We start from the raw sequence: 23,974 nt of genomic DNA on the forward strand, positions 1-23,974 counted from the left end.
AAACTAAAATATATGAAGAAGAATCCTGTCAAGAATTACTTACGCGCGACTTGTCGAAGAATGGCGTGATCATAAAGGCAAACATAATCACGGAGAAACTGTATAGAACAACCAAAAGGAATATCGGTAGGAAGTGCGTGTGTTGAAACATTTGGAGTGTGAAGAGTAACACCACTCCGACGGCAGAGAGCAAAAATACGAAAATGCTGTAGATGATGAACCAAGACAACCTATGAAAGAAAGAAAAGAAATATATAACGCTGGGAGAGAATATTATTAAGAACACTTGACATATAAATTAAAGAAGTTAATTTAGGAGGAGTTATATCGTTGGGGTTAAAAATCGATATTCGACAGTTATTTATAAATTTATGATCTTACCAAAACACGGAATCGTTTAAGCCCATCATCTTCATTCCCTCTTTAATCTTATTTTCCTTCTCGCCGACTATTAAGATCAGAAGATAGGTGACAAACTGCGAGAGCGCTAAGACCATGTAAAGCGGAATAACAACTCTGAAGGCCAACATCCAGTCTAAGGAAATAATATAATCGTTAACACAGTAAACGTGGCGTGTATTGCAGAAATAAGTGAATCTAAAAATTTCTGGTAAAACTACTCACCAGCGGTATACGCTTCCTTGGGAAACATTATGAGTTTAATATCCGGTATTGTCACGTCGGAATTTCCCATATCTAACTGCAAAAAATAACATCAGGCTCAATCCCTAAATTTAATTGCTAGATCAGACTTATGTTCTTATCAAGCAAAAAACGTGACTCACAAATAAAATTAGTAGAAATTTACTAATCTTCAAAGTAAAAGAAAAAACTCACTCTTATCTTTGTGATATCCATTATCATCTGCAAGGCCAAGAAGCCGGAATGCAAGTAATTGTTGACGGGACAGGATTCCCCGGTTTTTATTGATAAAATGTCGCCCATCCAGTGCCCGGTCTTATTCTTTCGACAACTGATCGGAGCAGAATACAATTCGGTTGGCGATACGGGCAAGGTATACGAAGGATTCGTCCTAATTTCATATCTAAACAGTAAACAAAATTCCATGTATTAATAAAAAAAAAACTAATAACTAAACTAAGCTTGTAAAAATTAATTATCTTACATAAGACGCTGTGATATTGGCAGGGGGTCCTCGAAGATAACTGCTAGTGGTACGCTGTAAGGATCTCTCCAGTACGCTGCTTGAAGATCATCCTTCGTGTCGAACACCATGAAGTTTAAGGGAAGCTTATCGGGATAATCCAACATAGAACGCCAGAGGCTATTCATGGAGTTTAAGAAGCTCTAGAAAATACATCATTAATTTTATATCACGCGAAATCTCACAATATCCGGCAGAAAGGCCATTTCTTCAAGCAGTTTATGGCGAAATAAGATTACATGCGATATTGTAAAAGATATATATGTGGCGAAAAGAAATGTAATTTTTAATGGAATTTAAAATTAATTATTTCTGGATAAAATATTGTTTCAAAAGATTTAAAAAAAAAACGTAGTTAAGATTTTATATTCTTATTGATAAACATGAAAATTGGATTTTTTTTCAAACGTCAACTTTTGCAAAATTATACTTAAAACAGCAAGGGAGCTTATTTGAACAGACAAATCAATTCGCAATTAAAAATATTTTTAACAAAAAATAAAACGGGAAAAAATAATTTTATTCATACATATGTTAATTATAATTGCATTATACAAATTGTATTTTATAACACTTAAAAGCAAAAGTACTTGTACTTGATTCAATGATTCAACGCATTGAGTCGGCGGTGATCTTTAGAAGTACTCACGAGGGTTTCCGTAGAATTGGGCACCACGGCGATCGTATTGTTTTTGTAGCCTTTGAATAATTTGAATATATCTCCTTCGTGCCTCTGCGTCGTCATCGCGGGGAAGTTTGGGTTGGGTATCATGGCCTTCACCACGATCAAGGCTCCAAGGATATAGAGGGGTAGAACGACCTCCTGTGAGCAATCAAGTGATTTCGGATCAAATAAATACGCATCGTTAAAAGTTAATTCTCCGTTCGTAACACTCACAGTAATAACTAAGTATCATTTTGGTAAAAGAAATCAAATAGCGACTTCAAAGAAATAAACTTCTAAACTCGTCTCTCTGTGGAGAGACAGATGATAATTAATAAATTAACAATAATTATATATATGTATAGATTAATATTATTAATCTATTAACTATCATGTATCTATATATTTCATCTTTCCCTTCTTCCTTATCCCTTTTTTATTTACTAAATAATTAAAAATACATATCTATATAAGAAAATATACATACTTTACTATTTATAATTCTAAAATTAATTGGTAATGAGAAAAATAAAGCTTCCAGAAAGAATATTAAAAAAAAATAAAAAAAAATTTCTCGTCATCTTTTAAAAAATACATTTTGTAAATATAGCCACTCCCCATAATTACATGCGGTTTACACTAAACGAATAAAATATTTCTCATATTTTTTTGCAGTTAATACTTGCTGTATGTTGCAAGATAGAGTAGTTACTATTTTGTTTTATATTGGATCTCTGAAAACGTATAAACACATAAATTCTATGCGCGGTAAGAACCCGCGTGTCTCGTAATTATTCCGTGTTCCATACGCGCACCTGCTGTCCTATTTCACTATTCGCAACGCGATACTAAACAATACTTCAAATCGTTTCGACTGCGTGTTCTTCCCTTTTGATAAATTGACAATTTTCTTTCAAGAATTTTTCACAAAGCTTTACTCAGAGATAGTAGAAAGAATTTTATATTGATAATTTAAACATGAGGCTGCATGATAACTTATTAATAATTATAATATAAGATCATTTTATAATTATTGCCTCTTTTTGCAAATTTTATAGTTAATTTGTAAATTATTATAGTTGTAATCTTTTTCTTAATAATATTGAGATATAAATGTTTGTTTTATAAATAATTAAAATAATAGATATATTATACTTAGTTAGTAACGTTAATTTATACAAAAAATTAAATGAGTATCATAGTTGCTTTTTGAAGTAAATTTCATTTCAATTGGATAAATCTTGATTTTACAGGCTCGATTGTCATGACATTAAATATATTTAAATAGTAGATTATGTAAAAAGCTGAGACACACACACAACCTAAATCTTTCTTAAGAAAAAATGGAAAAGCTTCAATAAAATTTTTTAAATTAATTATGGATGTACGTACATACATACAAAGAGACAATAAAATTGTAAGACACTGTGCATTGTTTGGGGGTATTGATAGCTTCGAACGTTCCGTCGTCATGGCGATCAACAAAGAACCGACGCATACTCTGATGATTGCTAGACCGTCGAAAGGTAGAACTTCACACCGTTCACAGATATCTTTTTGACATTGTCACGAACGAATCGTAATGTGTCGTAATGCAATCGTAGTGCAAAAATTTTTACCATTTCGGCGTTGGTATCAATACAATTACGTAACCCAGATCGACGTAACGTCGATTACGAAAACGTCATAATGTTCGAATGCGAGTGAATGAGATTCTTATATTTCTTCTTCGTAGGAAATGAGCAGAATAAGTGAGCCGAATAGCATAAACATACAAATGGTAATTGCTTCCATCTGTGACTTAATGCACCATTCATTTACTCGTCACGTCTTTTAACTTTTATCTGCTGCAAGGAGCGGGCATTATATAAGAGAGGTATAGTAAGAAACAGAGAATGATAAGAGGTAGAACAAAAAAAAAGAGAATAAATTTGAATTGCATAATGGTCTGAGGGAAATGTACATGGAAAAAAATGTAATATATTAAAATATTAATTATTTATACAAATTACAAATATAAAGTATAGCTTTGATTATTTTCTCGTTCTTTGACATAATTGTAAACACTTTGGATATAGTTGTGTGTCTATATAAAATGCTGCTACAATATTATAATTCTTGCCTCGATTATCCTTTACGATTTCTTTACGATTCCTCTTTCGTTCTTTTTTAATGTAAAAGTACTAATAGCTTACAAAATAGTTGGAGATTGAGAAAGATCAACAGAAATATATTTTGCAATGTTAAATCTTGAAAAGAGCAGATCAATATAAAAATAAATAAATTTGCAAAAGACGGAGGGTAAGAATTCCGAGACGATGTCGTTCTGTGTGGACATTGTCACCGAGGATTCCTTCTACGAGAATCTGACCCTCGGCGTGGTCAAGATCCTCGAGGGCTCGCCGTGCGTGAGAAATGTGCGAGTCGAGAGGCGAAACGGCTGCGAATCCGGCGCCATCACCACCTGGGAGCAACGCCATTGCTGCACGCTTCCCGAGGACATCCGGAATTTTTACGCCTCCATCGACGGTTTCCTGCTACAGTGGAATCTTGATATATCAGGTATTCTCGATTAATATTTTAATTTCCAGCTCAATGTAATCCTCCCGTAATCCTTTCGCTCTCATCGATTGTATTTTTTCCATTTCAATATTTATATATGCCCCGTAAAATTATATCCTATTTTTATTTTATTTTATTTATTACATGTAATTTTATCCATTAGAAAATTTTTTTCTTATATTATTAAAATAATATAAGAAATGTCATTAAAATAATATTCCATATAATTTTGTAAATTATAAACTTTATAAACTATCATCATCATATTACAGGTTTATTGTAAATTTGTAGATATTTATTATTCCAAGTTAGCAACACATTTTAAGATATAATTTCATTTATTTAATATAATTTGTGATTTTTAAGTAAAACTGCGAATAAAAGAGTAATCCCTTTTTATGCAAAAATGGTTATCGCCTTCAAGACTTAGGGTTCATCTGAAAACTTCCGAAGATATACATTTATCTTTGAATGTTAGATTTCATGTTGTGATAATGTGATAAAAATCATTAATTCCTAATCACTGAAACCATTAGTTGCTGATTTCTCCTAAAGCTTGCGTGTCACGGACTCTTTTACCGCGTTCAGCATTTTGCTATCAACAATCCTAGATCTATCAAAGAATCTTTCATTCGGCAAAGTAAACAGTACACTGAGATACATTAATCAGTGTAGTCATAATTCAGTTGTCCAAATAATGAGAGATGATAATCAAAACGACACCGTCGAAAAGACACCACGTAATCGTTTAAAAAGGCTTTTGATGTTCCAAAAGTACTTTATACTTTTACCCGGATTTTTACTCGTAGCAGTGTAGAAGACTTATTGATCTCAAACTGATGGCTTTAATTCACCGACACTAATTCGAAGATTTCATGTCGATACCAGGCGAGGAATTCTCAATAGGTCGTATGGAAATCGGCGGTCTTTCGTCGCTGAAGAGATACGTCGGCAAGGATCGGCAGGTGGGACCATCGACGCAAGAATCGGGGGCCCAAGGGGGAAACGTCACCGCGGAGCCGCAGGATGCCATGTTTTCCGGGGACTCGCGCGACTGCAAACTCTTCGAGATCGGCCAGTGCTTTGCGGGGCCCGAAAACAGTAGGATCTATTTGGCATATCGTTCTAAACAGGAACAGAATTCGCCGAGTATTTGGCTCCATCGAGGCAGCGGCTGGTACCATCTGGCTGACAATTTTACCACGTACTTCCGCATGATGCTGGTTCATTTGGGCCTGCCACTGTGGCAGTGTTGCGTCGCCCGGTTGCCCCTGCCTACCTGGGTCGAGCAAGCGTATTTTCTGATCGGGCCCCATCTGTTGCCGTCCACCGTCGAGCCTACCGAGTCTGTGTCTGTTTCATTGTGGAATAACGGACCCGTTAACGTTCTTGATCCGGCTATCTTCAAGGCCAAGGATAATAAGCAGAGGAACGCTCGCAAAAAGTGAGCTTATTTCAGTATTGGTACTTGACATTTTTTACGAAAGCAGAGTTCCGCTCAAGATCAAGCTGATAATAAAGAAAATTTGTAATCTTTGCAGATTCCCAATAGATCCTACCACAACATAGTGAAATATTCTTTCTAATACTTTATCACTGATTGAGTATAGATTACTATAGATGAACACGTGTAATATGTGTTACGAGTATCAAACAGTGAAAAATGGGTTTTCTCGCCATGTATCTATAGGTATATACAATATAATAAATAACCAAACATTCCAGATCTAGCAAATTGTAGATATTGGAATACAGATTCAGAAGATAAGTGATTATTTGAGAATTGGATGCAGCTCTGCAATGCAAAACCAATTCCAAAACCTTATTTTTCTGCTAGAACGCAAAATATTAGAAATAAAATTCTGCGCCAACGTTATCATATATCAATGACCAAACTATGATCCGAAATACAATTCCAATTTGTGTTATTCATTTTTTTAAAAACGCATATTACAAACTTTTACGATCACTTTGCAATACAGAACTAAAAATCACGAAAATGCGCTTGGTTCCTTATTGCATAACTGCATCCAATTGAGATATAAGGAGCATTTGGAGTTTCTAGATAATTCATTAATCTATCAAAAGAAAAAATATTTAATATATTTATATATACTAAATATATCTTAGGTTCTCGGAAAATGTGTAAATATTAAATCTCAAATTTAAAAAATCGGTAAATATTTAACAACCGAAATGAATCTATAATATATAAAATATATATTTATAGCGAATGTCCTAGACCCGACCAAAACTATTAACAATTTTAAATTATAAAAGATAATTTTATCTAAGAATTAATATCAGACTATTATATAATATATAATAGATAAAAAATTAATATATCTTGACGAATCAAATTTCAGAGAGATTTAAGTAGATACAGAATAACTTACTTTGTGTTTAAAATCAAATATATTTATCTATGGAAAGAATCATGTTCCTATAATATGAAACTGTAATTAGCGAAATTATGCTCGAGCTATCGAATTACTTATGATTTTTAAAACTCTTCATTATTTTAGTTAAGTATAATATTAATATTTGTATACATGATCATATTAATATTAGGTATATATAATTTAATTAAATTTCCAAATTTAATTCAAGTATTTAATTTAAGTAAATTTCCGAATATGATTTATCAAATTATAATTATAACTTTTTCTTATTACGGAACGTATCTAATTTCTAATTATACTTATTAATGCAACATCTTCATATGCTCCGCGACAATGACGTTAAAAAAGCGCGAGAAATTCAACGAGACAGAGAAGCCTTTTCCCTTCTTCATCTAACCCTTGGCCCAGTTGGCACCGCGATTACGCAAAAACGCCCGATTGGCAACGTAGTTGGCGAACGCAGTCTGCGACAAGACGCAGTCGTGTCGTCGCCATTCCCGCAAACGTCCGCGTCACTCTCTTCTTTTTCGTCGTTTTACTTTCGTCGTACTCTTATATTTATACAGTTCTACGGATTACCTAATGAATGTGAAGTTAGCTATTCTCGGCGAAAATTCGACGGAGGCTCTAAATGTGAAGTTATATAACTCTTATACTGTTATACTAGATTGATCTTATACTATCTTATTTTTCCATATATATCTATCGTGTATTATTAATCAAACTCAATCGAAAAAAACTTTAGATAGCTTTTTTTAGCTGAGGTTTAAAAGCATCGAAAATTCAAAGTCAAGGAGTCAAGAAGTGAAGATAGAAGTGTCATATATCATAGAAATCTTTATATATCTCAGCTATTTTTAAATGAATTCTGTTACAGACGCGTTTAGTTGAGCTGAACTAGATAGTTTCCCATTGTACAATTCTCCCAGTAAACAGTATCGGGATGTTTGGCACATTCCATGCTTCAAATGTAGAAGATAATATAAGTTGATCGAATATCAAGGTGTTTCTCACGACGTGACAACCAGCTTTAAGTTCGTCACTTCGATTCGATTGATTTCAATAAGCAGCTATTGCCTCCCTTCAAAAAAACCTTCAATAATGATTTTGGCAACACATTTATTCTGCTCGTGATGGCACGAATATCCACTTGGCACATGTCCCAGGACTTGTTCCCCGAGACAGGTGTCGATTTTTAATTTAACCACATTTCTCCGAGGATTATCAGGTAAATGAAAATTACACCGAGTGACTAAGAGTGTTCACAGGTCTCCATTTTAAAGTTGAATTCCGAAAATAATCGCGGCCTAAAAGGTAATCAAGCGCCAATTGTTACCACGATGGAAATTTTTAATTAAAGTATACCAATCAGTATATCAAAATTAGATTGGACATACCATAAACGTCTTCCGCGTATCGCGCTTCTTCAGCAGGAGATTCCTCACGAGCATCGCCCGCAGTTGGGCGAAGTAGAGCGCGCACGAATTCATCCTGCGTGATGCATTCACCCTCTCGTCTGCAACAGAAACATCGACAAACTAAACGACGGCGAAATTTCAATGTTTGACGAGTAACAGAAATAAAAGCTCAAATTTTGTTGCAATTATTGTTAGCAATCCATTTCGATCCAATTCTAATTTGATTTTAAAGCATAGAAAAAGATGTTATTGCATAATACTTGCCAAGAATAAAAATGAACAAAAATGAATCGTTCTTCTACAATTTTAAGTGAGCATTTATTTCGAATTAAAATTTATATAATTTCAAGCTTAATTATTAATTTTTACATATCAAGTTAAGCAATTTAGATATAGCATGTCATCTTGTATATGACATGATATTGTATACTAACAATAAGTATTTATTCGATATTATACGTGTGTATTACAATCATATTGTTTTCCATTACATTATCATTATGCAACAAAATGTTGAGCTTATTTACAACTCTTAATAAAGATATGAGTATGTAATATAATAACAGTAAAGACCCCCTTGCACGATCCCAGGCAACAGGCGATAGGAACAGGGAATAATAACAGGATTTCTGACGCGTTGGATTTCTGTTCTCTATTGTCTGTACCTGACCAATCACAGTGATTTGATTTTATATGACGCTTTTAGTGATTGATCAGGTACAGGCAATACAGAATAGATTCCAACGCGTCGAAAATTCTGTTCCCATTCCCTGTTGCCTGGCATTGTGCAAGGGCTTCAATAATCTTGTTTCCCATATGTTTTCTGTAAATTTCCATTAATTCCATTTGCATTTAAAAGCTCGTTGAAAAATTAATGCATTTATGTATTAAAATCAATGTATTTATAAGCAAATTAAATGCATATATTATTGTTCATTTTCTCTCGCGCGTGTGAGTAAACTATAAATGCGATCGACAGTTAAAAATAGAAAGCAATAAGATATATATAATCTGTCGTCTATGACGGAACGTAAACTTGCCACTTAATTAATGTTTCCACGGGGGAGCAGAATATCTCGCTCTTTCTCGCTCTAACGAGTAACGCACGGAAAACGACGAGGAGGAGAAACTAAACTCCGGATGTAGGCGTCCAACTGTAGAACAGTCGCGCTCTTCTCGATTAATTAGCTGAATTTGTTTGCACAACTGCGAGACACGTTCTCCCCCTTACATCTTCTCTGTTCGCTCTCCTCACTCGTTTGCTCTGCAGTAAATTCGCGTGGTAACAATATAGTTGTGCCAAGCGTTCGACATTTACGTTAATTAATTGTTTGCGACAATCACATTTGAAAGCTCAATCGGATTGTGTACAAAATAATCCTTCATAGAACTTATTCTCGGTGTCTTAACACCGTTCCAGCTATGCCTGACTAAGCATAATTTTTATCGCCCTCTTGAGGGGATTTCCTTTCTCCTTCTCTTATAATTTCTTTTAATAATGCTTCTTTAAATGGCGTAGTGCAAACTAGATAAATCCACCCATTTAATCGTTCAGTGGATAAAACGAGTAGATTAATCCGAACGATCGGTAAAATGTTAATATTGTAATATACAAAACAACGTATAGAATTTTCAAATAATATGCACGCACATTGCAAATTATAGTTTTTTTTTAATACATTACAATTATATGTTTTCTTTGATCAACCAACTCACTTTATTATCTCTTTTATTATTTCAGTATATATGTAATGTATAATATAATCAACATTTTAAAAAAGACTGAATTATAAAATATGGAATAATTATAAAAAATAAAATAATGTTTGCAAATTGAAAAATAATTACTTTTTAGCTTATACCTTATATTTATTTTGTACATAACCGTTCTTACACAAGAAAAAGAGAAATAATTTACTCTTCTTAGAATCACAAATCATTCGAAAAAGAACTATAATTTCTGGAGAAAGCGTGCAGTTGAAAGAGCAAATTTTCTAAAGTATTTGATCTCTTGAGAGGCGAAAGGGAAAAGCCTTTCTCTCGTGTATAAACTCTGTTTAAATAAAACCCGCAAATACACAAAGCAGTGTAGATATCTTCTATATTAATCCTTGCAATATCGACGATTTCGATAAACGCACGGGCTGCGATGCTTGGAGTTAGTTCGGACCCCATTCTTATACCTGTTTGAGATCTTCATTAATTTCAAACAAAGTTTGAATTGTTAAAAAGGTTCTATCGGACTATTAAACAATACATTTTTTTCGACATGCCTGTCATTATCGCTTCAACATAAATAAATGACACAGTCGTCAAGTGCTGAGGTATAGTTTTCTAGGTCTAAATGAGACTCGGACTCTCGCTCGGCAAGAATTAAAATTTATCCTTTTAAATTTTCTTGTCTTGCGATCCATTCAATTATACAAAAATTTCTTTAAATTAAAAAAAAAACGGTTAATATAAATGCGAGAGTATACTCACATTAATTCTGAAGTGCGCCGAGTCTACGTCCAAGAAAATGACTCTACTCTGCCGTACCCTCTATTTGACTATGATTGCTGGCGTTGCTGCTGTCGGTGATTCCGGTGGCGGTGCCGTTGTTGTTCCCGGTGCTGTCGTCGTTGTTACGTTGCTGGACGCTGCCTCCGTTAACGACGACAATCGATTCGCGCTGCTGGGACGTTGCCTTACCACGTGACACGACGGCGGCATCGCAGCGACGGACGGTGTGCTTGGAACCGCGTCCGCAACCATTATTGTTGCTCCTCGCCATGCTTGGCGCCGCTAACAACTGCACCGAAAACGAAGGCCAAGTCGTTAGTCCTTCAATCTTATCATTTCGTAAGAAAATAATACATATAATAATTATAATATTTTTAATCCCACCTAAAACATATAAAGGAGAACCACTTCAAAATCTTATAATAATAGACTGTTCTTTGTGTGATATTATCTTCAATGAAAGCCTTTTGTTTTTTCTAGATTATTTTTAGGGAAAACTTAAGCTCTTTCTAATTTTTTTAAAATACTTAATATTTAAATTATTTTCGCATTATATTAATTATATTTTATTAATTAATTTTAATTATACAAATTTTTATTAAAAGGTCAAACATTCTAGAATTAAATTTCGTAACTTTATCAATATTCCCCATCTTTAAATAGTCAGTTGTATCTAAAACTAAATATATCTTATTAAAATCATATTTTAATATGTAGCCAACTGTAAATTTAATGAAACTTACAAAAATATAGATTTTTTAATAAAGCACGCGATAATCTAGAGAACGCAATAAACGAATTTGGAGATTTTCCAGCTGTTGCCAAAGAGCTTTATGGACGATAAAACCACCCGTCACAAACAATTCCTCTGATAGAATTCGTAAAACGTTCAAAGTATCGCAAAATACTTTATACCAAAAAAATTTTACCTTGTAAAATCATCTTCAATTTGTTGAGCTAACTTGTCGAAAATGTCAAAATGTCAAAATGTCAAAATGTCGAAAACACAAACAATGCAAATCAAAAAATGACGAATTCTGTCGCGGATTTTCATTACTATATACATACTCCGGGCACCGTTCGCAAACAATAGACCAATCTAACAGCATAATTTAATGTATTGTAAATTAATATTTAAAAAAAAGAGATATATATAAAAAGGGGAGAGAAAGAGCGAAACCTACCTCCGACCGCAACCAGGTCAAACTACCCTGCGGTCGATGAACGTGATTTAGGAACGTGCCTAGATGAAGACCAAGGGAATAAGCCTTCCGCAGTCTGAAGTTCTTTCTCTTGATTTTCCTACGTTTTCCCATCCGATCATGTCCGCAAGAAGATCATCGCTTAGCTGCAATACGTCCTTTTACCTGCGGAGCAAGAAAAATTGTCCGATAATTGCATGAATTTTCCGATTGGTTTACGTATTGTGTAAAAAGTTTAAACATTAAATGGCATTTAAGACTAATTAACCATTCAATGTAATAACTTGTTCGAGCATATATATGTATATATGTCTGTTAAAACAGAGATTTATTATGTCAGAAAAATCCTTTATTTATAGTATAGAGATTCTTTATTGACTGTACGTTGCCGTTTCTAGATATGGAAGATCGATAACATAATAAAGCAATTCCATTAGTACAATTCCTGTTCAAAAATTCATAAAACAGCATTCTGCTTGTTATGTTATTAGTACCAAAAGTTAATATTCGAATTTTCCAATATACATTTTTTATAATATGCAAATTCTCTGTGTGCGCTTCATACATATTTTTTATATAAAATTAATTTTCGATGTTATTCGAATAATTGGATTTATTTGAAATTATTCTCACCAATTTTGATAAATATTATTTTAATTAATATCTTCTACTGATAAACTATACCTACTACCTTGTGACAGACCAGACAAAATTCGTAAATAATTTTACTAATTTTAGAAGTATATCTTTCTTTGTAAAAATTCAATATATTCAAACGTTTTTTATGTAACATATAAGATTAATTGCCTTATATATTTAATATAATGTAATAAGATTGTCTTGCTAGTACAATCTTGTTGCACTTTATGGCGCTGCTGCTTTGATCAAATGTAACATTATTACATATAGATCCTTAATTCCTTGCTCACCTCTTGCGGTTCTAAATACAGAAGATCAATAATATTATTAAGTGGTTCCATGTGTTCGTGACACAAATGACATCCTTACTCATTGACGCAAGAAAAATTCTAGGCTTTACTAATCTTTGCTTATGTATGTACCTATCAAAAGAATAATCCACCTATAATTCTATTTATTATCAATCGCCATTTCTTAGTACTTAATTATAATATTATTTGTAGTGCATTTTTTCTGTTTTAGATTTTATTTATCTCAAAATCTCAATTTTTATAAGTATATATTTAGAATGTTTAATTTTCTCGGAAATAATTTAAAGTCATGAAAGTTTCGTATCTTTATCTTATACAGTATTTTTATGATAAAATAATATAACATTGAATATCACTAATATAATAAGAGAAGAAGTAAAATTTTCTTTCGACCAACCACGCGCTTCTTTATACCGCGTTTGACATGTACTCTCTCGTCACCATCTAATAAATAATAAATCTGAAATGCAAGAGGGAAACGCGAACGGACACGGAGGGTCGTCACCCCACGACGCGAGGGTTATACTGCGGTAAAGATTACAGACAGGATGTCGCCAATGCGATCGCAATTGAGAGGGTGTACGCCCGTACAAAAGGGGTCCTGTGAAGTTCGATTACGTTACTTGTCCCTAGAAGCGGGAGATTTTCAGCACATAAAATATTATACGCTGAAATATAAATTGCAATTACGACAATAAATTCACTAAGATAAGCATCATAATTAAGAATATGATGAATTACGACGAGCTTAATTAAATTGAGCGTGTACGTGCGTTTCACTAAATATAAATTATACGTTAACACTTAATCATGCGATTATCCTCTGTCATAGTGAATTATAACGCACTAGACTTAATTACGTTCGCTTTCACAATTTTGCTTTTTATTTATACATATATGTAACGCGTATGATATAGTTATAATTATAATTACAAATAGAGTTAAATGCATTATCATCATTCAAAGTTATTCCTTTCAAAGTTATTCTACATCTCACGGATGTCTTTTATATCGAATAAAATTTTGCACAACATTTCACGAAATGTTATATCTTAGCCGAGTAACGACCTCACTCGAAACGACATCCGGTAATATGTGCGTGAAATATAGACATCCCGTAGAAAGGCATGTTAATACTTTCTCATTCAAAAAAACTTTTTTCCAAACCTTTCTTCTCTTTCCGGGCGATGCCGGACATGGAACACTGTGTAAAGAAGATGATTAAACAAATGTTCCATTTGTAACTATCGCTCCACTCAGAGAAAAAAAAGTAGTATTAGTAAGTAGTGCTGCAATTATATATTATAAAGTTGCAGTAAGAAAAATGAATACTTTGTATGGAATTAAGGAAATATAGTAGCGTTAATTACTTGTAGCAATTAATATAGGAATTATGGTAGAGCATAAGCAAATAGTAATATAAAATGGTCTTATTACTGGAAAGTATATTAGTGATACAAAAAATACCTATATTATATTGTACAATTATGACATAATAACTGTTTTTAGGGAAATGTCTAATTATAAGTCGAAAAAATATAACTGCCATTATATGAAGCTTGTTACATAAAGATACATACAAGTGTAATATTACATTTATTCAGCTACTTCATCGTTAATAGTTACATACAGCTAATGAAATAATTTTAACATCCAACGTCACATTTGTTGCCGCATTTGTTGACTGCATTCTGATAGTTCTCAGTTACCCGCACTTCTGTTCCCACTGACTTTATAAAATTAATTGAGAGGTACTTAAATTTCAGAGTCGTCATACTACAGTTGCCGGAAGTACTTTGTTCTCTCTATACGTTATATTCCTGAAGCAAACTGGCGTGAATTTCACTTCGTAAAGTAAAATACGAGGGAGAGAACGCGGCAGACATAGAGCGACTGAAGTGTGGGTTCTACGATTTCGCGATCGATCGGGTTCCGCGGAATTTCTGCTGGCGACAGGATCACTCCGCTTATCTCACTTTGATCCCATGCTTTAATCCTTTCCGCGAATGTCCGCTATCATCATCGAGACTCCTTCTAACCAATGGCACTACGGTTATATACCTGATGCCCGTGCCCTTCCACCGCCTCTTTTGACATCAAATGCTTCGGCATTTAATGCGTCCCGCCGCGTTTGAAGAGCGCTACTTGGGCCGTCGATTCGTCTAGACAACGAACTCTCGTCCTTTTGACAGATCAAAAGAATATCGGTGGAGATGATGACGTTGGTTCCGCCGTTACGCCACGCGACCTCGAAGAACGGATCGTTTAATCGCACCCTTGAGCCCCTTAATCTCCCTTACGTCGATATCCAACGAGCTGCCTCGTGTACTTAATAGTTTCGGCATCGGGTGTTAACTTATTTTAATAGAGGAGAAAACTGTCTTTCAATTAACATCTTTATATTACTAAATATTTTACGAACTACATAATTGTTTGAGGATTTTTTAATAAAACAGTTTCAAAAGCTAATTTTTATGCTAATATTGCTTTTCGTATATTGCTTCGTATATTTTCTTCAGATATTGCTTCTCGTATATTGCTTCTATATTGCTTTTCATCTTTATATTTATATTTTAATCTAAATGTTAAATAGCTCGTAATATTAGAATGTATTGCTTCTTTCATATTTTTTTCATAAATTGCTTTTTACACATTTTAAAATATATGTTATATATTTATGTTACACATAAAATGTTACACATTTTAAAAATATGTTAAATAAATAGACAACAAAAAATATTTCGTGAATAAATAAATTTTACTTTCTCTCTTTGTTGAACTTCACCGTCCATTTGTAATTTTCTTAAAAAACATTCTTCAAGAACGATGGAAAATATTATATATATTTCACGAAATAATGTCTTTTCGAGCTAAAATCAAATCTGACCTAGTTTTTGCTTAAGTTGTCAGGATGCCATAATTCGATTGTTAAATGACAACGACCTATCTTTTTGTCGCAACAAATTAAAAATGAAGTAATAAGTAAAAAACCGTGTCACTTCAATTTATATTTATAAGCGCGGCAGAGCAGGATAACTGCCTCCTTTATTTTTTAAATTAAAAGAGATATGTCATATTCAATATAACTTAAATATATTTTTTGTTAATTCAAATTGATGCGTGCAGTAATTCGCAAAAGTTAATTCGCTTGAAAAATAGAAGGTGGAATAATTTTTGGATGAAATGACTCGCTCACTCAACCAATTTGTCTCTGATTAACATAAATGACACGAGTAATTACGTCTTGTAGTTATAAAAAAGTCAGAACAATAATGTGATAAGTGAAGTCTCGACGTTAAAATTTCGCGAACCTACAGACGTTTTTCCAATTAGTAATTAAGGTTAAATGCAACTTTTAAGAAACTCATTTAAACGATAAAAATACATTATATCAAGAGTATTATAATAATATATGTAGTAGCCGTTTTTAAAACAAAATATATATATATATATATATATATATATATATATATATATAATGTTGCATTCTTCAATTTCTTAAAAAAATATATAGTAACACATGTTTATTTTACAATATAATAATTTTACGATACACAAAAAGCATTAATGTTGTTAGTATATCATTATTAATGGCAATGCCATTATAAAGCATAAAATTGCAAAATCAATCATCTCCGGATGTACGTCGCCGAGCAAATCTGGGCATCTAGATATTGTAAATGATCCCGAAATGTCAAAAGATATGCTAATAGATTATTAAATACAGCGTAGCACGATATACGTAACAGTGTCCCGCGTGATTATTCACATCCCAGATATTATCTATACGTATACTCTTATCCACGAAATGACGAATGGTTATTGTACGCTTCGCTGGCAAGCAAGCGACCTGATTCCAGCCAGCAACTTGTGGGGAAACTCAACCAAATCCGTTTTCCCGTTTGTCCGCCCAAGTTGGAGAACAACATGGCGAGTTTCGATTCGCCTCGTATCCTACCCGAAGATTCGTTCGTCCACGTATATATATCACCCATTATCTACCATCACTCCATTTGATCTGCTCTATGGAGGATCCTGTCAAAGACTCCTGAATGCTTATCGACAAGTCATCGTAGGACCCTTAATCGAAGCATTGAATTATCCCAAGACGATTCGGCTAATCTTGAAAATAGCCAAACTTGGTAAAAAATAATTAATTAAGAAATCACGGAGGATTAATTTATATTTTGGTATTAAATGTTGGATATAATAAACACAATTTAACTAACGTCGCGAAGAAGATCGAAACAATACGAAAGAAATAATTCCATTTTAAACAAAATATGGAAAAGTTTGAAGGTAATGTGCAAAAGAAATATTAGGAAAAGTGATCAATCAATACATTTCATATCCTTATTTGTTCGAATATATGCCATTAAATTAATATGACTTAATTAACTCAAGGACAAAGGCGAATTCATCATTTCAGTAATGTCAAACCCCTTTATCGAATACGATGACTCACCATTAATACAGCCCCCACAAAGTGACATGAACTTGTAAATATTTAAACAGTCTCAAATTATGAATATTTTATTAGTGACCATTAGTGACCATTTAATTTCAGTGTCCACTGATCACGTCTTGTACGATAATTCATTATGTACTACGTATTCGTATGACGACAGCGTACTTTAGGCCCCGGACACACACTTTTTCGTAACAGTAACAGTAGGATTTCGACCAATCGCGTTGCTCGATTCGAAAACGTACGGCCGTACGTTCCCGAATCGAGTAACACGATTGGTCGAAATCCTACTGTTACTGTTACGAAAAAGTGTGTGTGGCCAGCTTTACGAAGAAATGATAAACAGAGAGATAAGTAAAGAAGGAGAGAGAGAGAGAGAGAGAGAGAGAGAGAGAGAGAAGGATAGAGCAACTACGAACAACCGCAGCAGTCGGGGTCTATCGACCGGCGAGGATCAGAGAACGGAAAAGGGTCAGAGGCGTGTAGGAGAAAGGACGGCGAGGAGTTTCGTACCCAAATACCACGGTGATAGTGGATGTACCGATGCGCGATCGATTTTTTACGACCTCGTGATCGCGGTTCGTTAGGCCTGATTCACGGTGAATGCCTCTCGCGATGAATAACGAGAAACAAGAAGGAAGGAGAACGAAGCATGCGCGAAAAACAAAAATAGAGAGAGGAAAGAGAGCGGCGTGGTTTTCACGAAAATCCCCAATAGTTTGGAACATTTTTTATATAAATGCTTCGTATGTTCACGTTAATAGCAAACTAAAAAAAAAATTAAGATACGTAAAAAGTACAATAAAAAAATTTAAACATGAAAACTGCGTGTATAAAATTATTCAGATGTATAAAATTACCCAAGATGCAATGACAGTTAAAATAAAAATACAATTTTAATAAAATATAGAAACTACTTGCCCACACACACATAAAATTGATCAGTTACCAGCGCAATATTCAATTTAATTTCGTAATGCTTGGTGTGGAGGAGTTTCGAAAAAAGTCATTTGTTGATGCCGATGTATGTTGCGCTATTGAACATTTCACAAAAGCGTTATTTTCTTTTCCATTATTTACCTATCATTTTATAAAATTGCTTTACTCGTTTCCTTTATTGCTTTAATATCAAGACATGTGTGTCTCGCAACATATTCTATAATAAAACAAGATGTTAGATAAAAATTTAATAAAACATTGAATGGAAAATTGTTTCTATTACCCCTCTCTAAGAAATTACTTTTATTTGCTTTCCACATTGCCGCGGGCATCCAAACATATCGTGCAATTGCTGAACATTTGCACGTACAATCTAACGCCATAAAAAAAAAACTTTAAATTCTTAATGAATGATCAGTTTATTCGTACGACGTAATCTTTGCGGAGATTAAAATAATCTCTCACTGTTTTAAATGAACTTAGATTCATCCGAAGGAAGATTCGATTCAAAGGATTAAAAGCAAACTATGGGCGTAATCGCGTCGAGCGGACTGTGAGAAGCGGACTGTGAGAAGTTGAGTTGACGGCGGCGGCGACTATTTTTGTTCGCGAACGAAAGCGACATTCCTATTATACATTCCCGCGAGTCTCAATGATTACTCAGTCAGTCATACCGCAGAATGCTCGAATGGTGCAACAACCGAGACATGTGCGCGCGAAAGATGAGTCGACGAGATATTCCCGTGTCAGTTCGCTTCTTCCAACTCCACGGCCGGGCCGTTTGATAGTTGCTTCGCAGAAAGTGGTATTGATCTCCTAAGATCAAATTTCTTCTTTTTTTTTTTTAGATTGGAACTACGTCGTACATATTGTTCACAGCCTCGGTGAATTGTGAGTAACTGAAGTGAAAAAATTAATTGTGAGTAATTGATATGAGAAAAATGAGAAATACGCATCTGCATAAATAATATGGATTTAATTAATCTCGTTCGGGGAAATAAACTCTTGGTGGAATTGACTCGACACTTCTAAAATCTCGGCCTATATTTGAGTTATGCGTAAATAGTGATAAAACGTGAGCTGAGTAATAAAGACAAACAGGGCATTATCGAGAAATGTATAAAATCAAGATTACTGGAATACAGTCGGTATTAGTGGAACATAGTTAGTTTTTCACAATTTTTTAGTCTATTCACAATTTTCCGAAACTACTGATCATCCTATTATGCAATCAGGGAATTTTCTATGGTTTGCATCACATCTATATGTGTATCAGAGTTCCGTATGTGGGAGTCAATCTTTATTTGCTTTTCTCAGTGAGATGATTTCACATCATCAAGCAAGTGTAATCAAAAACGTCAAATAAATTGCAATTCTCGAAAAATCCTCTTCCGGTTAATTTCGAGTGTGTGGACACTATGTAAACACTGTTATCACTGATAAATCACTCTCGGATAAGGCTTCTAGCATCACCTGAATGATGAATCCTTCTTTCTCAAAAGTAGGTAGTATATCAATTTAACGATACGTATGAGTAAGCATATAGCAATAGATACGTGATAGATAAGAGCTAAAAAAAAAGTTCAAGTGTCGCGGTCACCACTTTCAAATCGAATATTTTTATATTTGTAAGGACATATCAATTTTATTTCGAAAAACAGAACTAATTTAAACTCTCATTCGTGATAATTATTTATGAATTTATGTCATAACTCAAAGGCAGTTTTTATATGGAGAGATTGCGAAATCATAGAATAAAGCTATACCTATCTTTATGTTTTTTTTCTCATCACTGGAGATAAATATATTCAAATTACCTTTTTATTATTCCTTTTCTCATATAATTAGTTACACTTCGATCGATACTCTTCTTTAAATAAGCTTTTTTTGAATTATAGTTTTAAAAAAGTTTCATTGCCACTCTGATTGCTTACATACAATATTCATAAAATTATAATTTTTTCAAATCATCACTGATCAATTTATTTCATTGTTTATTCATTATTTCTAGAAAATAACGTTTATAAGCTTTTATATCCTTTTCAATTTGTTTCCTCCTTCACTTAATACCCAATAAAAAAGCCTTCAGGAAGGTCCTTTGCGCGAATTGATGTCACACTCAGATATCTCCTTCCCACCTTCACACAGATAACAGTATAAATGTGTATATACGAATCCATCGTGTGTGTTTTCGCGAAAATAACACGGAAAAGCTCGATGTCGCTCGTGACGATCCCGTTGGGAAATATATACCAATTTAGGATAGGTTTATGACGGCGTGAGCGCGGCTATTCAATGTGAAAATCATTCCGGATAAATTTCCATCAAACTTCAAATACCTGAAATAAGTTAATTCTACCTAGCCGCAATGGTGTTGCAGTTCCATCAATAACAAATGTTAAATCGAACGTGATAAATAAAGCAACTATTAAGACTTGGGGAATGTGATTGACTTGTGTTTATTTTGACATGTGCCGGATTTCAGCCGTTATTCTTCAGCTTCTCCGCTACGAAACCGACGAACTTACCCCCGACGATCGTGTCCGACTTTTAGTTTACCGCAAGCATAGTTCGCGAGGCGGGGTTGTGGAGTAATGCCCGATCTACAATAGCTGTAGTAAGCCTCAAGATGTAAGAAACTGACCAATCACAGTCGATTATTTTCCTCACATTCGTTTGTAATTGGTCAATTTCTTACGGTTTGAGGCTTACTACAGCTATTGTAGATCGGGCATAAGTCGAGGTGATTGTAGCGCAATAGTGGATGGCGCATGGCGCGTGCATCATAACTACTTGCATTCCGCCCTCCCCGAGGGATATACAATTTCAGTTTTGGGACGCTTGACGCCGACTCCGTCGGAGAATCGGAGACGTCAGCGGGATGGTGCGACATTTCATCATGCACTCTCTACACACACACACACACACTGTAATCACTCGACTCCCGGGGGGGGGGGGGGGGAAGGATGAGGGATGGCGGAGAACGAATAAGAGTCCAACGTCACCCCGCGACTTATTCGCTCTCCCTGCGGGTGCATGGGAAGATTCGACAGCCGGAAGTCGCCGGAGTCTTCGATTCCGGAACAGGAATCATCTCGAGACGGAGAGCGAGGGATCCATCATCTCCTCAACCCGTCCCCGATTCACCTTGCCCACAGTCACTCTCAAGCCGCCCGACCCGTTCTCGAAGTCACCCCCGAACTCACACACCCGCATACAGACACAAACGTATATACTTGTGTATATTGTAGATATGTATACACACATACATACACACGGTCATGCACACATGCACATCGCTCTACCCACGCATTCGATGCGCCCCTGCCCCCGTTACCGCTCGCTTCTCGCTCGCCCCTCGGCTCACTCCTCGCCCTCTCGCCCCCTCGCGAAAATCGATCCGCCATACCGGCCTGGACAGCGGCAGTCCACGTCGAACGGCTCGGAACCTGCACCCTCTCCTCGACGAGCGTGAACGGGGGGCAGGCTAGCCGCGGAGACACCCTCGACACGTACAATCGATCCCCAATCAACGGCCATTACGTGACGGAGAACCGGGGGCGGCTGGTCACCGGCGCGGCGCGGCGCGGAGCGGCGACCCGTGATCTCGCCGTGTCCGCGATACGTAGCCACGAGGTGTGGTGTGTGCGGTGTGCACGCCCGGAGTAATCCTCTCCTTCTTACCTGGCCATCCAGCGCGCGCGCGACTGCCCGGCCGCTCATCCTCGCGATCGCGCTCCATTGTGCGGTTCACCACCGCGGTTCACGGCGCCAGGGCGGCATCGAGCGACGATCACCCACTTCTCCTGAGTCCTGGGTCCTCCCCCCCTTCGCCCCGCTCTTCCGGCTTTCTTCAACAAGGATCGTCACTCACTCGCTGACTCGATTCGTCAGAGTCGCGCGACACCGCGACGATCGGTCTCACGGTTTCCCCGACGCTCGATCCCTGACAAGTCTCTGGCAACCCCCCGTCGACTCCGGTCGCGCCTTCGCTCGAGATTCGCGCGGCTCGGTCGCGCTTTCGTGGAGCCCAGCGGATGCTGTGCCGCACCACCACCACCACTACCACCGCTCTATCGCGTTTCCGCTCGATCTCCGTTCCAACCTTTCGTGCGAATTTTCCCGCTGACTCGGGATCCGATCTCGCGACTCGCGACTACTCTCCTCTGCTCTTCGCCGCCCTTTCGAGAGAGAGTCGTGTCGCGAACTACTCTCCGGAATATAGGATCCGGACTGACGGGTGCGCGCGTGAGCCCGTTGCGACCGGCGGCATCAGACTGCGCGACTTGCGCGAGAGAGCGCCGGACGCCGCGACGCGGATGAGTTCACGGCTCTCCTCCCCGCGCACCGTCAACCCCCGTCACCGGCCGCCGCGGTATCTCTCTCTCTCTCTCTCTCTCTTTCTCTCTCGCTCGCTCGTTCGCTCTTTCCCGCCTCCAGCCCCTCGCCGGTGACCACGTCCACGTCCTCGCACTCGCCCTCTACCACCGCCGTCCTTGGCTCGCACAAGCGCACTGCTCGATGACGCGCCACGATTGCGCGCTCCCGCGCGCGCCACCGCCGCTAGGGGATAATCATGCTCACGATAGTATCGGGGTATAACCGGGATTTGATACTAAAAAAAGATAGCGATGTGTGAGAGTATATAAATGCGTATATATGTAATACTTAATAATGAGTCATAAATTCGTCTCGTTTTGACCCGTCTCGAAATCGGAATAACTCATAAAATTGAGCGTTTCCAAGTAGAGGATACACCTGTTCCTGTGAGAGATTTACGCGCAAAAGTTACGTGGGAACATGGCGCATTTTAAACTTTTATATCTTTCTGAAATCTTTTTCTGGAAATTGCCGTCGTATATTTTGTATCTGTATTCCAATTTGTATATTCTTCTTTAAATATACGGCATATGCAGCGTGGCATTATTCTATGTTGATGTTTCACAATTTTATTCGATATTATGTAGCTGGATATCGAATTCGATAACGAAGATTCAAGAATATAAATGCACCCATAAAAGTAACAAGAGAAACGTAAAATTATTTATAATTTATTTGTACTTACATATAAATAAAATTGTATGTATCTATAATATTATGTATATAAATTTTATTTACAAATTAAAAAATTTGTAAATTTCTCTCTTTCTCTCTCTTTCTCTCACTCAATCACTCAATCACATCTCACGCTTCCTCTTTTCAAACAAAATACTCTTCTACACATTATTATGACAAAACAAATAAAACAGGAATAAACATAACAGTATTTCACATAAACAATAGTCAATGTTTATTACAATAAATCTAGTATAATTTTACTGAAAAGTCAATATTTGTCGATGTTAATTAAATGTGTTAATCACGCTTAATCACCGATGATGACTATATCGGTTTTGCAATGTAGAGAACGCAGTTGAAAAACATTATACGTTCGATTCCTATTAATTATCCTAATTGATCTCACGTGATAAAATCTTTAAACGTACGTCATTGATGGTTGCTTTCGCGGATAAGGTCCACTGCGACGTATCGTTGACGTAGCGTTTCCATCCCCCATGCCGCCACCCCCGAATCGGACGTCAGGAGGGTGGCAGCACGTGTTTCTCTCGGGGTTGCTATTCATGTCGCGAACAACGCAGACGCTTTATCCTCTATGAGGTATCGTTGCTGCATTCTAGGATTAAACAGAATTTAAAAAGAAG

General features: G+C 36.0%; 2 protein-coding genes across 5 annotated transcripts in view; one reads left to right on the forward strand and one right to left on the reverse strand.

Annotated features, from left to right (window-relative positions):
- LOC139809952 (cholesterol transporter ABCA5) overlaps positions 1-22,675 on the reverse strand; it is a 36,974-nt gene extending 14,299 nt beyond the window's left edge. Inside the window, exons 1-10 of one of the 3 annotated variants that reach the window (XM_071773253.1) lie at positions 21,957-22,675; positions 11,898-12,080; positions 10,750-11,002; positions 8,191-8,309; positions 1,815-1,988; positions 1,127-1,308; positions 838-1,045; positions 625-700; positions 382-535; positions 44-230 (exon numbers count right to left, since the gene is read on the reverse strand). In XM_071773253.1, the coding sequence (XP_071629354.1) occupies positions 44-230; positions 382-535; positions 625-700; positions 838-1,045; positions 1,127-1,308; positions 1,815-1,988; positions 8,191-8,309; positions 10,750-11,002; positions 11,898-12,029 (1,485 nt within the window). In that variant the 5' untranslated portion in view covers positions 12,030-12,080; positions 21,957-22,675. Of the gene's footprint in view, positions 1-43; positions 231-381; positions 536-624; positions 701-837; positions 1,046-1,126; positions 1,309-1,814; positions 1,989-8,190; positions 8,332-10,692; positions 11,003-11,897; positions 12,081-21,956 lie in introns of those variants that run through there. The other 2 variants (XM_071773254.1, XM_071773255.1) reach the window with 2 other exon arrangements.
- Positions 3,003-7,708, forward strand: LOC139809956 (tubulin polyglutamylase complex subunit 2). 2 transcript variants are annotated; one of them, XM_071773261.1, is made up of 4 exons: positions 3,003-3,609; positions 4,124-4,391; positions 5,280-5,835; positions 5,933-7,708. In XM_071773261.1, the coding sequence occupies exons 1-4, from the start codon at positions 3,568-3,570 to the stop codon at positions 5,958-5,960; spliced, it is 894 nt and encodes a 297-aa protein (XP_071629362.1). In that variant the 5' UTR covers positions 3,003-3,567; the 3' UTR covers positions 5,961-7,708. The 2 variants fall into 2 exon arrangements, with proteins under 2 accessions (XP_071629362.1, XP_071629361.1); XM_071773260.1 differs by adding an exon at positions 3,684-3,705 and having other exon boundaries at positions 3,003-3,580; positions 5,280-7,708.
- Positions 22,676-23,974: the final 1,299 nt, after the last annotated feature.

The sequence above is a fragment of the Temnothorax longispinosus genome, chromosome 3 (assembly GCF_030848805.1).
Source record: "Temnothorax longispinosus isolate EJ_2023e chromosome 3, Tlon_JGU_v1, whole genome shotgun sequence".
NCBI lineage: Eukaryota > Metazoa > Arthropoda > Insecta > Hymenoptera > Formicidae > Temnothorax > Temnothorax longispinosus.